Raw genomic sequence first — 16,533 nt, 5'->3', positions numbered from 1 at the left:
TTTTGGAAGGAAGCTAGTGTTTGACATCCAAGTTCTCCTGGCCCGCAAATCTTTTGTGCAAGTAAATTAGTTTCATTTCTCTCCGGGTACCTTTTCCAGGCCAATTTCTTGCAACTTGCCTGCAAACGTTTCTTGGTGGGGTGTCTGGGGCTTGGCTCGGTCTCCTTGTCTGGAATAAATCTTTTATTACTAGGAAATAGCTGGAAGATGATTCTGGGCTCTTGGACCCGCTTGCCTTTCCAGCTGTGGACTCCGTGGTTGGTACCTTGATCCCTCTTAGGCTAACCTGCTCCCTCTCCTGTCTGTTTCTCGTTAGTACAAATTTCATGCTGGAAGTTGAATTTTACACCCCTCACCTCACCGGTCTTTGGCGAGACAGGATTAACACCTGCTACTCTCCTGAGATGTAACAGGATGTGTGGCAGAGGGTGGGAGTGATTCAAGTGTTGTTTTCTTTACCCACCTCCTGGACCTGCATGATTTTCCTGTGGTTTGGCAGTCACGCATTCCACCGCAGCCTACAGCATCCAGATGATGGGAATATCACATTGCCCCTTTTCACATGGGAAAGCCACAGCCCACCCTCCGCTTGTTCAAATCGCATTGAAATCTGATTTCCATGCCCCATGCGAGTGGAAGCGCCAGAGCGTTTGAGTCAGTCAGCTGTTGGAAGTTTAGCAATACTATTTCCAAACACGGGCCAGGAGGCAGCCAGCAGGCACTAGACAGCTGAGTGCTGGCAGAAAAAGTCTCAGACACCTATAGCCGTCCAAACAGTGACTCATCCTGTCACTGCCAGGATAAATATGGGAATAAATGGTATTTTTTTTTTCTGTGAGCAGGAAGAATTGTCAAAATGCTTATCACTGTATAAAATATAACAGATTGTGTCTGTTCATGTTGTGAAATGTTCCAACCATTCACTCGCCGTTTTCATTTTCTTTGCATTCGGTAATGACTTTTCCCTTGTTTTGCTCCGTGCTAGGAGGCCTGGAGAGCCCAGGACCTGGCAAGCAGGGCAGCCTCCTGAGGTCTGGATCCACCTGGCCGTGGTGGCCTGCGGCAATAGACTGGAGGAGACGCTGGTCATGCTCAAGTCTGCTGTGCTCTTCAGCCACAGGAAAATCCAGTTTCACATCTTCACTGAAGAGTCTCTACAGCCTGAGTTTGACAAGCAGGTGAGTCTGTGGGTATCGTGGCTCGGTGCTTGTGTGGTGGGAGACAGCCTGGCTGTTAGGAGCTGCGTGTGCCTCATCTGGTCTCTGATTGCTGTGTGTCCCAGCATGCGCCCTTGAATGCTTGGCCTGGGCACGTTTTCCTTCTCGTCTGTAAGATAGGGTTTGTTACACCTCCTAGACAGATAGGGAGGATTGAATTGAGTGATGCACTCATAGCCTTCCATCCAGGGTGCTGTCCTTGTTGGATAAAGTGATTAATGTCATTCTCCTTTAGGGAATTTTTGGTAGTTATGCATTTTTTTAGTAACAGGGAATATATATTCATTGCAATACATTCAGGTGCTATAGATGATAAAAGATGAGCATCTTGTCTACCTTTCAAATCCACACTGACGATGGTTAGAGCTGACAGTTCTTCCATGTCATTTTCCCCCATATCTAAGAGGACTTCAAGGAGTCCATGGGAAATGGAATTAAAAGTTTATTTTGGTGCAAAAAAAAAAAATGAAATCCATGAGTACAAGGGGTCTGCAAACATTCATAAAGATTCATATTACAAAAAGGACTATGGATGGATTTCAAAAAAAATTTTTTGCTTGGAAATGTTTGTGGGCAATGTGAGTTTAAAAGGTATAGTGCAGGCTGAGCATTTGACCTAGGGCTTAAAGCCCTTGGTTCCATACCAGAGGACCTGAGTTCCATCCCCAGTGTTGGTGGTTCCATACCAGAGGACCTGAGTTCCATCCCCAGTGTTGGTGGTTCCGTACCAGAGGACCTGAGTTCCATCCCCAGTGTTGGTGGTTCCGTACCAGAGGACCTGAGTTCCATCCCTAGTGTTGGTGGTTCCGTACCAGAGGACCTGAGTTCCATCCCCAGTGTTGGTGGTTCCATACCAGAGGACCTGAGTTTTATCCCCAGTGTTAGCTCCTGATTCTAGCTTCTTAATAGTGCAGATTCAGGAAGGCAGCAGATGATGGCCCAGGTGGCTGGGGCTCTGAGTTCCCAGCTCCTGGCTTAGGCCCCAGGCCAGCCCCTGCTGGTATACAGGCATTGGAGAAGTAAGCCAGCACATGGGAGCTCTGTCTGCCTCTCCAATAAATACATTTTTAAAGGAAGTGTGCATTTTCCACGAGCATTTAAAATCTTATTTGTGTACTTGAGAAGTGGGGACCTAGAGAGACAAGTTTCCATCTACTGGTTCACACCCCCAAATGCTTGCAATGACCAGGGCTATAGCGAGGAGCCAGGAATGCAGTTCAGGTCTGCTGTATGTGTGTGTGGCCGGAATGCAGGAACTTGAGCAAATCCTGCAGCTTCCTGGAGTCTGCACAAGCAGGGAGCTGCAACCAGGAGCTGAGCCAGGAATGAAGCCCAGATATTGTGATGAAGGACATGGGTGGATGGAACTAGAATCTGAATGGCTAGGCTAAACAGCTGCTGCTCCACGTACTTTTTCCAATTATCCTAGCACGGGCATATGTATTTGTGTGTTTGTATCTCCAGGTACACATATGCATCATTACAAACACAGATATGTATCCAGGTTAAAATGTATCTGTTTTGCAGCATCAGGATTATATTCTCTGTGTTGTTGTGGAACCTGCTTTTCTGTACTTTGAACCATGTCAGCCTCATCCTTTGCTCATCTTCTTGGTGACCACAAAGAATTGTGTTGTGTCTGGGTCATCCTTTATTTGACCTTGCCCATCCTGAGGAGCAGGTAATGTGTTTTTCCCCCGCACACGAGAAGACCCTGGAAAGGTCCCCAGCCTAGGTATGCATATGACCTTTATGACCCAAGCTTTGTTTTTTTCTGGCATTAAGTTCTTGAATGATGGCAGGGTGAACATCTATTTTGTTCTGTATCTACGCATTGAGTCAACAGTGCCTGGTTAGATGGAGGAAATGATGACAAGTCCTCTAAGAGCGTGCTGGACAGAGAAAACACGTAATAGAAAAATAAAATAAAGTAAACCAACCCTGGACACGTTCACCAAGAGAAGGCCTAGGAGCCGGTAGTCATGAGTGTTTGGAATTTTCTGATGCCACAGGGGAAGGGAAATGATAACAATATACAGCCTTTGCCAAGGGTGCAGGCCCTCTGATTTATCTCATTTTAATCCCTATGAAAACCCTTTGGAGAAGGTAGCCATCCTGTCCCCATTATATAGACTGAGATCGTTGAGAGTTTTCATGTTAGGTTGAAGTCACTGTTTGAAACTTGCATGGAATTCATATGGGATCCCGGCGTGTTCAAGGCGAAGACTTTAGCCGCTAGGCCATGCCACCGGGCCCCCTAACCATTTTTCTATGTCAGTGCATATAGATGTACTTTATTGTATAGTGTGTGTTATTCTATTGAGATAAAGAAAACTTAATTCATTATCCTAGTTCATTGACCTGATTCCTTAGGCTCAGATATTTAGAATATTCCCCAGTTTTATTACAATGAAAGCCCCAGTACCTGTATCTTGTTGGGAAGTCTGTATAGAACAGCGTTCTCAGGAGTGTTGATGTGCCAGTCTCCCGACAGCCTTGCTGACTGTGAGTGCTGCTTTGCTAAAGCGCTCATGATGTTGATAAGAGAACATGACCTTCCAGGCAGTGAATGTGACAGGGCTGCTGGCTTTAGGCTCTGCCTCGGAGTGGTCTGCGGGATTTCTCCTTGGCAGTGTGGAAGCCTCCTGGCATCTGATCGCCTTATTGTCTTCCCCTGTTTTCCAGTTACGACAGTGGCCAGACTCTTACACCAAGAAGTTTGAGCACAGACTCTACCCCATCACGTTTTCTGTAGGAAACCCTCAGGAGTGGAAGAAATTGTTCAAACCTTGTGCTGCCCAGAGACTCTTTCTTCCGGTAAGGACAGCTGTCTTCCGGTAAGGATCCCTCTGTGTTCCGAGATCTGTGCCTGGCGACCTGGAGATGAAGCTTGGGCTGGCTCTGGGGTGTCTGTGACTTTGCTGCAACAGTCAGCAGCTGTGTAACCTCAACAGATCCTCCAGCTTCTCTCTCATCCATGGGCATGTCCCACTGATGGCCCTCAGAAATGCTAGCTTGGTTGTTAGTATTCCTCTGATAACATGACTGCTACTCAAGGTAGCCATGCTAGGGTTTAATTCAAAATGAATCCACAGTTCCAGTGCAGCCTTTCTGCTTCAGATTCTTTAATTGCATGCTTTTTTGCCCTTTAAAATATTCCTTAATAGAGAAGTCAGTTAAGTAGTCTGTCAGACCTGAGATTATCATTGAAAAAGAACAGCCACTTGGAATTGTGAATTGCTGCCTTAACATTTGCAAGGGATTTCTGCCTTCAGTATACACTGGTTGAGTGTCCATTAAATGCCAGGCCCTAGATTCATAAAGACGATATGGTGGTTAACAGGGTGACCATGGTCCTTGTGGGTTGAGTCTGTGTATGAAATCGTAATAAATATGGAGTAGTGATAAGAAGTATGGTCAGTTGAGGCAGAGTCTCATGGGTGTGTGTAACATGGAATCCCATCCTAGTCTGGGACAGACCATGCATTTATGTTGAAATCAATGTAAGTGGGGTTTCTGGATGACAAAGGTGCAGGGGATAATGAAGGAAGAGTTCCAGACAGATGGAACAGTATGTTCAAAGAGAAAATAAGAGAAAGTCACGTTAACTGAAACATAGAGGATGAGGCAAGATTGAAGAAATCCACAGGGATTGAAGTGTGCACTGGCATGTCTGGTCTTTGTCCTAAAGAAAGTGGGAAGCCATTGGGTGGCAGTGGCAGAGTCTGCTCTGTGTCTTAAAGACATATTGGGATCCAGTGTTGTGGTCCAGTGGGTAGAGCTGCCACCTACAATGTCACCATACCATACAGGAGCTGGTTCCCATCCTGGCTGCTGCATTTCTGATTCAGCTCCCTGCTAATGCATCCTACTAAGCAACAGAAGATGGCCTAGGTGTTGACCCCCATACCCACAGGGGAAAGCTGGAGAAAGCTCCTGGTTCCTTGCCCAAGCCCTAGCAGTTGTATCCGTTTTGGGGAGTGAACCAGTGGTAGAAGATTCTCATTCTCTCTCTCTCTTTCTGCAACTCTAACTTTCAAAACAATATATTTTTAGAAAAAGTAAGATGCATTGGTCCATTGCAGTGTGGCCAGTGGAACTTGTGAGGCCAATTCATTGTATGCTGAGCTATGCAGGCACTTAGGGATGGATCTGGTACCTGAACACAGGAATTCAATTGGTGCTTGTGACTAGAAGATGGTGAAAGTTGAAATAGAGTGGGGTCATACAGGTGTCACTGAGATTTCTACCTTGAACAACTGTTAAGGTTGGTTTGTTTGAAATTGTTGATGTTCAACTACTTCTGATCTACCAGAATTTAAAAAAAAAAAAAGGCAAATGTTATGGTTCACCCTGTGAAATGGATGGAGGTGTATTTCAGAGGTCAAGGAACAGTGGTTTTGGTAAAGGCAAAAGGTGATCCAAACAAAATATAATCCAAAAACTTAGGATCATATTTTGTTTGGAGATGCCTTGGGGTGTGTTCGAGGAAGGGGGTTATCCTGTCTATTTGTCTGGAGACTCGAAATGTTGAGCATCTCTTATAGCATTTTGTGCAGACTCAGGACTAAGCCCACAGTCCAGGTAAGTCTGAGCAGCCGGCGGGTATCTGGATCCCCCAGCCATGCGGCTGTGACTGGGGGAACCTGTGCCGGGCCAGGCTTCCTGCTGGGGATCATAGCTTCCCATCCTCCACTGCTAGGCAGGGGGAGGGTTCTGGACCTGTGGCACCAGATTCACCAGCTTGCTGCCTGGGGGCGAGCTTACGGGTCTTAGGGGTATGGAATTACTGCCTAGGGACATCCATGGATAAGACCACTGTACATGTACCTGAGGAATGAATCCTGAGGAATACCCAACGACATGGCAACTGTACTTGCAGGTAAGTGAGGAGAATGAGAACTGGTAGGTTGGAGGGGAGAGACGTGATGATCAGACCAATGCACCAGCCCACATGGGAGTCCTGGGTTGGGCTTTTTAGCATGGAACATGGTTGACCACCACATACCACAGCACACGCAAGCTATGGCTGAGAGCCTGTCTGGCAGGGCTAGATCCCAATACCTGACAGTGAGTATCAGATCAGAGGAAGGGTCACATTAGACTGGGCCATGACACCATCAGCACACAAGAGAAATAGGTCTGGGCGTGGATTATGTGGGGGATATGTGAGCCCAACCCTATGGAACTACAAGTCCTGCTGGTTAGCTTGAGAGTTGGGATGGTGATGGGCTGAGCTAGATGTGTCCATGGAACTCACCAATGCTCCTTGGTACTGGGGCTGGGAACAAGCGGGGCAGGAACAGGCTGCAACACCTTCATGAGCTCTCTAAAATAGGGGGTGGGGCGGGCCAGGCCACACCATCTCATACAAAGGCTGGGACAGATGGGGCAGGCCATGGACTAGGCTTGGCTGGGCTGTAACACCCAACAGTAAGAACCGGAATGGGTAAGAGCCAGTCAGGAAAGATTACTGTTCTTGTGGGACAAGAGGTGGACTAAGTAGGGCTGGCCCATGGACCCACCGGTGTGCATGAGATCTGGCATTGGGAGAGGTTCTGATGGAGGAGCTTGGTAACTTCTCCGCCAGGACACAGTCCCTGCAGCTAAGCACAAGAACTATGAAAGGGAACAGCCCACACCAGGTCAGGTTACAGTACTCATGGACTAACCTTTGGCTCAGATCTGGGATGGGTCATGCTGGGCCACATGCTGCAAGTCTGAGAGCTAGAAAGGTATTTGGGTCATGCCAGGTCTGGCCGCAGTATCAGCCAGGACTGGGGGCTGGCTGGGCTGGCTAGGCTATAGTCGCCACCAGCATGAGCTGAACCTGGGGGTGGGCCAGACCTGGCCAGGCTAATGTACCCACTGGCAAATGCTGAGGTGAGGTGGGCCATTCCAGACTGGGCTGCAGCACCCAACCAACACACATGAGACCCTGGGGGAGAGTGGGTAAACCCGGTAGGGAGGCTATGTGGAGCTCCCCTGCTGGGCATTATTCCCACTCCTGGGCATAAGAGCTGGGACTGGGGGCATACCAGGCTGGGCAGTGCTACAACACCTGTTGGCCTGTGTGTAAGCTGGATCAGAGACAAGCCAGGCTGGGCTGACTGTACCCACTGGTACATGTATAAGCCAGAGTGGGTGAGGGTTGGTTGGGATTTGCCGCAGCATCAGTTAGCAGATGTTGGCACAGGGGAAAACTCTGTCGAGCTAAACTGCAGTACCACCTGGAGAGTGCATGAATCAGGAGTGGGAGTGGGCCCATTAGTGGCACCTCCCTCTTGGGTTGCCACTCCGATTGGTGAGCATGAGAACCAGGACTGGGACAGGCATGGCTAGACAGAGTGGCATCCGCTGGCACACATGTGGGCTGGATAGAGGGGATAGCTGGGTTGAACTAGGCTTCATTGCCCATTGACATGTGTGAGAGCTTAATCGGATGTGGTACAGACAGGACGAGTCTGCTGTACCTACTGGCAAGCATGGAAACCAGGGCAGAGGGTAGGCCTGGTGTGAGTTATTGTGGGTTGCTCCGACTAGGCTACAACTCCCACTGGTTTGCATGAGGGTCAAGTGTGTAGTGGGCAGGATCTGGCTGGACTGCAACACCCACTAGTTTGCATAGAAGACAGGACTGGAGATAACTGACCAGCAATTGCAACCACCAGCATGTGCATAAGTTGATTGGGATGACAGACTGTACTGGACCCTGTATTGGCATGCACACAGAAGAATTAGGTCTGGGATCACCTCAGATGAAGTTTCTTTGGGAATTCCCCCAACTGAACCGCTGGACCCAGAATTCCAACCATGGAAGAATTTGAAGATTCCATGATCTAACCGTGGAATGCAGGTGTCAGAGCTGGGCCTCCTCAGTGGCTTAGATGGAGCAGTGGACAGCATATCCAGATGCACATGGAGGATATGGCAGTATGCTGGAGCCTGCAGAGGATACCTAGTACCATAACAGATGGCAGAGGACAGAACAAATTAATCAACTACCCCAGCCAAGGGTTGGCAATGAATACCTGGGCAAATGGAGACTAAGTTGGACTATGTCAGTCACTGGAGTCTGGAGAGAATTCATCGTGATCAGAATGGCAAGATTAGCAGCCATACAAAATTGTTGAACTATCAAAATCATCTGAGCAAGACCCTCAGAACATACCCCACATCGGGGACTCGGGGGTGACGTTGGGAGGCTGGATGTGACTTCTCTCCTTATCTCTCCCTTCCCTCAGATACAAAAAGGAAAAAAGGGAATGTGAAAACAGTGGTCTCACCCACTTTCCTCTAGCCCTTGACCTTCGCACCCTAATCAAATATGTAAAAATTGTCAAAACTAAAATTTGTACAATTAAAAAAAGGAACAAGGCCTGGATAGACGTTTGGTGCTGATCTGTTGCGCATGCACACTGACTCACGAAGTGACCTACTGTTCACATATGAGTGGCATATTGTGAGATGGGACCTAATACCTAAAAAGAGGACTAACAGTTACTACCTAATGAATCCGAAAACTCTGCTCTGGTGATGTAAAAACTCATTACCACTGCAAATGCTGAGAGGAAACATCAGGCTTCTGTTTCTCATCTCCTTTTGAAGAGACAGAAGTATTAAGAAGCCATAGCTTACTTTGGGAAATTGTCTCCATACCCTGTCCAGAATATTAGCAACTGGCTGGAACCACATTTGAATTTTCCCTGACCTTGAATGGTGATTTTATTACCACCGCTGAAGCAGCAAACCTAGCCCCTGACAGTTTTCATTCATCCCCAGCTAAGCAAGTGCTCCATTTTTAATGACAAATGAGTGCTGGCATTCTTTATCTGCTTCTGATAATGGAAACTAGCTCTCCTTAAAAATAAGAAGGAGAGATTGTGGCTGCCAGGACATTTACTTTCTGCCTGGCATAACAGCAGATGATCAACATGGCATTTCTGGGCATCAGTGAGATATACTGATTTTCAAGGTAACTTGAAATAAAGTCTAGGTCGTCTTTTCCTTGAAATTCACCTGCTGCTCAGACAGCACAAGGGAGATGTTTGTTTTAAGATTTACTTATTTTGGGCCCGGCATGGTGGCCTAGCAGCTAAAGTCCTCACCTTCAACTCACCCAAGATCCCATATGGGTGCTGATTTTAATCCTGGTGGCCCCACTTCCCATCCAACTCCCTGCTTGTGGCCTGGGAAAGCAGTCGAGAATGGCCCAAAGCCTTGGGACCCTGCACCTGCATGGGAGACCTGGAAGAGCTCCTGGCTCCTGGATTCGAATTGGCACAACACTGCTTCTTGGGGAGTGGATCATTGGATGCAAGATATTTCTCTCTGTCTCTCATATATATATATATATGTCCAACTTTGCAATAAAAATAAATAAACCTTTAAAAACAAAAGAACAAAAGCTGACTTATTTTGAAGGGGGGAAATGACATTTGAGTTGGACAGTCATGTAGGGGTATGATGAAGGTTTAATCTCTAGATACATGGCTCCCTGAGAATTAATTGTGTGATTTTGTGGTTAATTGTTGGTCCTAGGAAAAGGGATCCAAAGAAATTTTGGCTGCAAATGTCCTAAGGGACAAGGATCCTGTTCAATTTAACACCCTACCAAGTCGTAAAATGCCTTGCACTTATTATAACACTCAGTAAAATGCACGCTGCACTGAAAATTTCCCTTCTAATTCAGTAACAAGCCTCAAAGAAACAAGTGCACCCTCTTTTTCCATGATAATAAGCTTATCTCTGGTAGGACCTCAGGGTATTTTCTACTGCTCAGTCCTGGCCATAAATCAAGTACATGGCACATTTGCATATCAGATGATATCTGTTATTCATCCTGGTAGATGACAGAGGGAATGTGTAACGTTCCAGGATTGCTAATGTACCTGGAAGGTGAAAGTCTAGCAGGTCGAAGATGTATTGGTGAGTGGGGTATTGGGGTCACTCACATGCTGCCTGTTGGTTGTTGAGCTGCACCAGCCCAGAGTGTGGCCTTGGGGCTGCCAAGCAGTTTCCAGAGGGCTCAGGGTGTGAATGCTACACACTGTCACCAGCTCTGGAAGCAGGGACAGGGATGCTTCACCCTTGGATCCTAGGATGCGCCCCAGGCCATCCACTCCTGCAGAAGAGTGGGAAGAGCTGGCCTGGCTGCGTGACTGACTGCTGGGTATCAGGAACTGTGTTGCTTAGGCTTAATCCTATTTTCCTCATCAATGGCAGTTTCCCAAATCAGGATTTTTATTTGAAATCAAGAAACTTTTTAACTGTTTCTGTTCCTCTTGACTCACTTGTCTAAAAGTTCAGGATCCGATACAATGTAAAATGTGTTGAGCACCTGCCGCAGCAGCCACTGTTCTCAGTGTCAGGGTTTCTGCAGGAGGGAGCCTGCTGTCTGGGAGTTAATTGGAAATTGCTGTTTAGGAGGCTGTGGTATTATACTGTTAGAAAACCTCGTGGTAGCAGTGCGTATGGAACTGTGTATGCTGAACTGCTTCAGTCATGCTGAAGAAATGCATTCAGAAAACAGAATCCTAGTAGGAGGCACTTTAGTGTTACTGAAAGTGGTCTCCGGCTTGTGGACTCGTGGCAGCCTTTTTATGTTATACATACATTTCAGCATACTTTCTTTTCAAAGATTGATTTATTTGAGAGTTTACTCCCCCAGATAGCAGCAGTAGTTAGGACTAAGGCCAAATACTGGAGTCTGGAGGTTCTTTGGGGTCTCACATGGGTATCAGGGGCACAAGCACGTGGGCCATCTTCCACTGCTTTCCCAGGCTCATTAGCAGGGAGCTGGACTGGAAGTGGAGCAGGCGGCACTCAGACCAGAGTCCCTGTGGGATGCCAGTTTCTTCACCTGGTACACTGCAATGTCGGTTCCAGTTGGCATGTTTTTCAGTGAACACATTGCCCCATATCCATATGCATCTGAAGAATTTAAACTAAGTGTTAGCAGTGTTGTTTTTTCTCAATTATAGTGAGCAATTATAGATAATGAATAAAGTAAACTGTGTGGTATTCTATTCTGAGGGCTCAATTAAGTGTACAGATAAGCGAGGAAAGAAAGCCCTTTGCTTTGAAAGAAATGAAATAACCATAATAATAATATAACTCATCACTGAGTATTAACCAGACACTCAGTAAAACTTCTTGGATGGGTAGGTAGATAGAGGGATAGAAAGATGCTTTTTATTCAAAAAGAATGTTGGGAGGGGGCAGTTCAATGGCTCAGCTGGCTAATCCTCCACCCCCAAGTGTCAGCATCCCATATGAACACTGGTTCGAGTCGCAGCTGTTCCACTTCCCATCCAGCTCCCTATTTATGGCCTGGGAAAGCAGTGGAAGATGTCCCAAGTCCTTTGGACTCTGCACCCATGAGAAAGACCTGGAAGGCAGTGGCTTACCTCATTATGCCACAATGCCAACTGTTTGATTCTTACATATAAGAAAAGGGGAATAAAAAAAAAATCAGTCCACTCACCATTTTTACAGTGTTTTAATTGATGCTCTACTTTTTGATTGGTATGTTTTAATTTTAGTTCTATCAGAGCTACAGCTCCTTGTGACCCACTGATTTTGTTTCCTGTAACTCTTTAGCAGAGAACACAGTCTCTAGGGAGGTGCCATATGACTAAGAAGCCACATTCTGCTCTCCATGACAGTCACCACGGCCAACGTGATGTCTGTAGCCAACAGGGAAAGAGTGTGTTGTGACTGGCTGAGATGGCAAGCCCTGCTAAGTGGAGGAAGCAAGCCAAAAGAAAGCAGGAGGGCAGATGGAAGAGCTGAGCCATTGTCTTAGAACGTGCCAGAAATGCCAGAGGCCTGCGGTTGCGCAAGGTTTGTGGAGAACGGCCTGCGTCCGGACCTCACAGTCCGCCAGCTGAGAGGATGAAATCCAAGAGTAAACACCAGCCTGATGAGTCAGGATTTTAGCAGGACCGTGCTGAACTAAGCCACCTCCCGTTTGTCCAACCCAGAGGCAAATCTGAATTTTGTTTGCAAGGGTTAAACCTAGGAGAAGGATCTACTCCAATCAAGGAAGCTTGAGTGAACAAGGCTTTGGCCTGGGAACCCTCTGCCTTTTTGTTATGTCACTAAGGTCAATATGCACGTTATATGTGGTTCCACAAGGGGGCACAATAGAAGCAAAAATAAGAACGGAAATGCTTTAATTCTCTCCTTTGCCACCACATTTGAAGCTAGTAATTGATTGAAATAATGAAGCCTCAAAATTTCAAAGCAGTGAAATGGTGACGTGCTATCAAAGAATGTACATTGGTTTTTGTGTGAATTTCCGATGTTGGGTGAACTGTTTCTAAGTTTCTGTTCTTACCACTCACATCATGTCAGCAGCATCGAACAGGATGCTGGAAATGACGAAGCATGATGTAGAAGGTGCTGCATTCTCTGCACACAGAAAAAGGGAAGCATGACCACTGCTCAGGTAGAATCAGAAACTGTGCCCCTGAAGGCCGCTGGTATTTTGAAAACTCCAAGATGTATATGGACATGTACATTTATAGGAAGATTTTTTTTTAAAGATTTATTTATTTTATTACAGTCAGATATACAGAAAGAAGGAGAGACAGAGAGGAAGCTCCTCCGTCCGATGATTCACTCCCCAAGTGAGCCGCAACGGGCCGGTGCATGCTGATCCGAAGCCAGGAACCAGGAACCTCTTCCGGGTCTCCCACGTGGGTGCAGAGTCCCAAAGGTTTGGGCCGTCCTCGACTGCCTTCCCAGGCCACAAGCAGGGAGCTGGATGGGAAGTGGAGCAGCCAGGATTAGAACCGGCGCCCATATGGGATCCCGGGGCTTTCAAGGCGAGGACGTTAGCCGCTAGGCCACGCTGCCGGGCCCTATGTAGGAAGATTTAAACAGGTAACCCACATGGATAGGCATAGCACTAACCTTCGATAAGTATGTGTACAGGGCTGTGTATAGATATAAGTATCTATCTATCTATCTATCTACCTACCTATCTATCTATCTGTATTCCTAAGTCTAGCCACTGAGAAACTTAAACTCAGAGCGCCCCAATAAGCAGTGAGCACCCCTGCACCCAGACACTGACTTCTGAACCCCATCCTACAAGAAAGGAACCAGAATTACTTTGGAGAATGAGTTGAAATTAAAAGGATAAGTTTGTTTCAGTGGGGAAAAAAAAGTCTTTAAAATAAATCCATGCCTTGTTTTTCTCCGAGTACACATTTCCCCTTAGCTTTTGGGATCTGCCTTTTGTACCAAAAAACTGAGCGGGGAGCGATGACCCCGCTTCCTCCCAGTGATTTCAGAGGAAGAATGAGGAAAAGAGAATGCCATCCTTAGAGTGTCTCAGTGGTCACTGCTACAGGTGACATCTACCTGGGGATGCTAAAGTGATGGGATGGGCGTTGCATCAGGAAGGAGATATGTGCATGGCTTTAAAGTGTTTCCTCTACAACAGTTAGTACTTTCAGAAGGGGAAATAGCTCCTTTTCCAGGAAGAAAACTGCACTAGCAAACACCACCTTCACCAAGCGGTCCAGGCTGAGTTCGCTGAGTGCAGGATCTGTCGGCAACCACATGCATCCAAGAGCAGGAGCGCCAGGTTCTTCGTGGTGTCTCCCTCAGCCCACTCAGCAGAAAACCTCAGGCTCCCCAAGCAAGGGTCTTGGTCGGAATAGCGCTCTTTTGAGATGCTGGGGTGGTGAGAAAGCATGGACTTCAGGATTAACGCAGACAAGGAAACTAAGGGGATGGGACCAAAAGGCAGTGTGAGCCTTCAGGGGATCGCAGCCCAGAGAAGGAGGTGATTTGCAGCTGGCATCATGGCCCGGTGGGTGAAGTCACCACTTGGAACATCGGCATCCCTTGTCAAGGCACTGGTTGCAGTCCCGGCTGCTCTGCTTCCAGGCTAGTCCCCTGCTAATGAACCTGAGAAAGCAACAGATAATGGTCCAAGGGCTTCAGTTTCTACCATGCATGTGAAAGAACAGGATGGAGTTTCTGTTAGTTCTGACTTGGCCCGGCACTGGCCATTGTAGCCATTTAAGGAGTTAACTAGCAGTTGGAAGATCTGTCTGTGTGTGTGTGTGTGTGTGTGTGTGTGTGTGTGTGTGTGTGTGTGTGTTTGATTCTGCCTTTCCAATAGATAAATAACTGAAAAAAAATGCTCCAACAGCGACCTCACCTGTCATTTGCATTTTGAGCATGTGCTCCGTGGGGGGCATGTGTTGCTGTGGGAAAGCAGAAAGAATAAGTGGTTTGGGTGCCGAAGACCTGTGGTTTCAAGTACGTGACCTTCAGCAAACCGCATAGGCCCATCTGTTCTTACCCACCTGAGAGGAAGAACACCGCCAGAGAAGGGTGGAAACCTGTGTAAAGCATGTGTTGACAAAATGCTGAGTGAGTATTTAGCATGGCTGTGTGACCTCGGGCAAGTTGCTTAACCTTGCTGTGTCTCAGTTGCCTAGTCTATTATAATGAGGATCAGACTAGGGCTGCCTCATCGAACGCTTGTGAGAATGAACGCAAATACTGGAAATCTCATTGAGTAGTACCTAGTGCCTAAGTGGTAACATTAGTTTGAACATTTGTCCAGTCAAAATAACATTTTGTTGATCTAAGTATTGGGGCCAGTGTTTGTGGCACCGTGGGTTAAGCTTCTACCTGTCATGCTGCTATTCCATATGAACGTTGGTTCAAGTCCTAGTTGCTCCACGTCTGAACCAGCTCCTTGCCAGTTCACCTGGGATGGCAGTGCCAGATGGTCCCAAGTGCTCGGACCTTTGCCACTCACTCAGGAGAACTGGTGCCCAGCTTGGGTCTCGTCCAGCCTCAGCCATTGTGGCTATTTGGAGAGCAGACCAGCAGATAGAAGATCTCTTTCTTTCTTGTGTGTATGTGTGTTCCTGTCTCTCTGGAACTCTGCCTTTCAAATAAAAATTTTAAATGCTAATCTCTCATTTTTTGGATAGCTTATTATTTACATCAAAATGTTGAGCTGTCATCTTTTTTCAGTCATAGTGGTTTCATTTGCATAACAGATTTATTTGTGAAACAGAGTGATAAAGAGAGATGTCTTCCATCTGCTGGTTTGCTCCCCAGATGCCAGGTGGAAACCAGGAACCGAAAACTCCGAAGAGCTCGGGGCTGGAGTTGTGGCACAGCACATTCAGCCGTGGCCTGCCATGCCCTCACCCTATACACGTGCAGGTTTCAGTCCCAGTTGCTTGGGTTCCGATCCAGCTCCCAGCTAATGCACCTTGCATGGCAGCTGCAGATGGTTCAAGTACTTGGCCTTCTGCTACCCATGTGAGAGACCCAGGTGGAATTCCAGACTCCTGGCACTGCCCTGGCTATAGGCAGCCATTTGGGGGAGGAACCAGCAGAGAGAAGATTCTCTCCTCTCTCTCTCTTTGTGTATGTGTGTGTGTGTGTCATTCCACCTTTCAAATAAAGAACTACATTTGTAAAGCAAGGAAAGGGTAGACCGTCCCTTTGAAGGCTTGTTTTGGGGGGAAGAGGTCAGAGCCGAGGACTGGAAGGAATAGAACAGCTCTGCTTGCTTTGAGGGGCTTCCTAAAATGTTTTCATTTGGCCGTTTATTATGGTGTTATTATTATTTTTTGAGAGGCAAGCAATCAGGGACAGAGAGCTGACAGCAGAGCTGACAGTGCAGTCGAAGTCTCCCCTCAGCGCGAGCCATCATTGCTGCCTCCCAGGGTCTGCATTGGCAGGAAGCTGACGACAGGAAGTGCAGACAGCAGAAAGTGCAGCTTTTGAATGTGAGACACGGGGTTTGGCCCGAGTCTTACATGCAAGGCTACCCCTGGGCGGCATTCAGAAGCCCTCTAACCAACAGCTCTGGGAAGTCATTTGTCACAACGCACAGGTGTTCAGCTAAGATTTATCTCTAGACCCAGGGTGGGGGCGAAGGAAGGATTTGGAAATGAGCAGTGACTCCCTAGTCACCTGTGCCGCTGTAAGTGAATTTGTAGTCACTTCGTGTTTCTCCCCACGCCCCACGTGCCGCTCCCTGGTGTTTAGTCTGGAGGTAAAGCTCCATGTAACTGCTGTGGTTATAACAAACACACAAGCCGGGGAAGCCAGGAAACTGGGCAGCACCGTTGATCAAGTGGCCTCATTAACGGCCAGGGTCTTTGTGGGACACTGCACCCAATAGCTGCAGAACCACACACTTCTGTTTTTCGATATAAATGCAGGTTGTTTGCCAAGGTAGACACTATGTCATAAGACAGGGCCCCGTAAGTTTGCAGAATCCTGCTCCCTGGCGGCAAAGGAACTAAGATAGAAAGGAGGCAAA

General features: G+C 47.3%; 1 protein-coding gene across 1 annotated transcript in view; it reads left to right on the top strand.

Annotated features, from left to right (window-relative positions):
- Positions 1 to 16,533, top strand: part of GXYLT2 (glucoside xylosyltransferase 2) — a 64,539-nt gene that overhangs the window by 23,106 nt on the left and 24,900 nt on the right. Inside the window, exons 2-3 of the mRNA XM_058678584.1 lie at positions 986 to 1,178; positions 3,903 to 4,034. Coding sequence (XP_058534567.1) covers positions 986 to 1,178; positions 3,903 to 4,034 — 325 coding nt within the window. The remainder of the gene's footprint in view (positions 1 to 985; positions 1,179 to 3,902; positions 4,035 to 16,533) is intronic.

Source organism: Ochotona princeps, chromosome 21 (genome assembly GCF_030435755.1).
Source record: "Ochotona princeps isolate mOchPri1 chromosome 21, mOchPri1.hap1, whole genome shotgun sequence".
Taxonomy (NCBI): Eukaryota; Metazoa; Chordata; class Mammalia; order Lagomorpha; family Ochotonidae; genus Ochotona; species Ochotona princeps.
The sequence above is the reverse complement of the archived record's forward strand: the minus strand, read 5'-3'. Positions and strand labels throughout refer to the sequence as shown.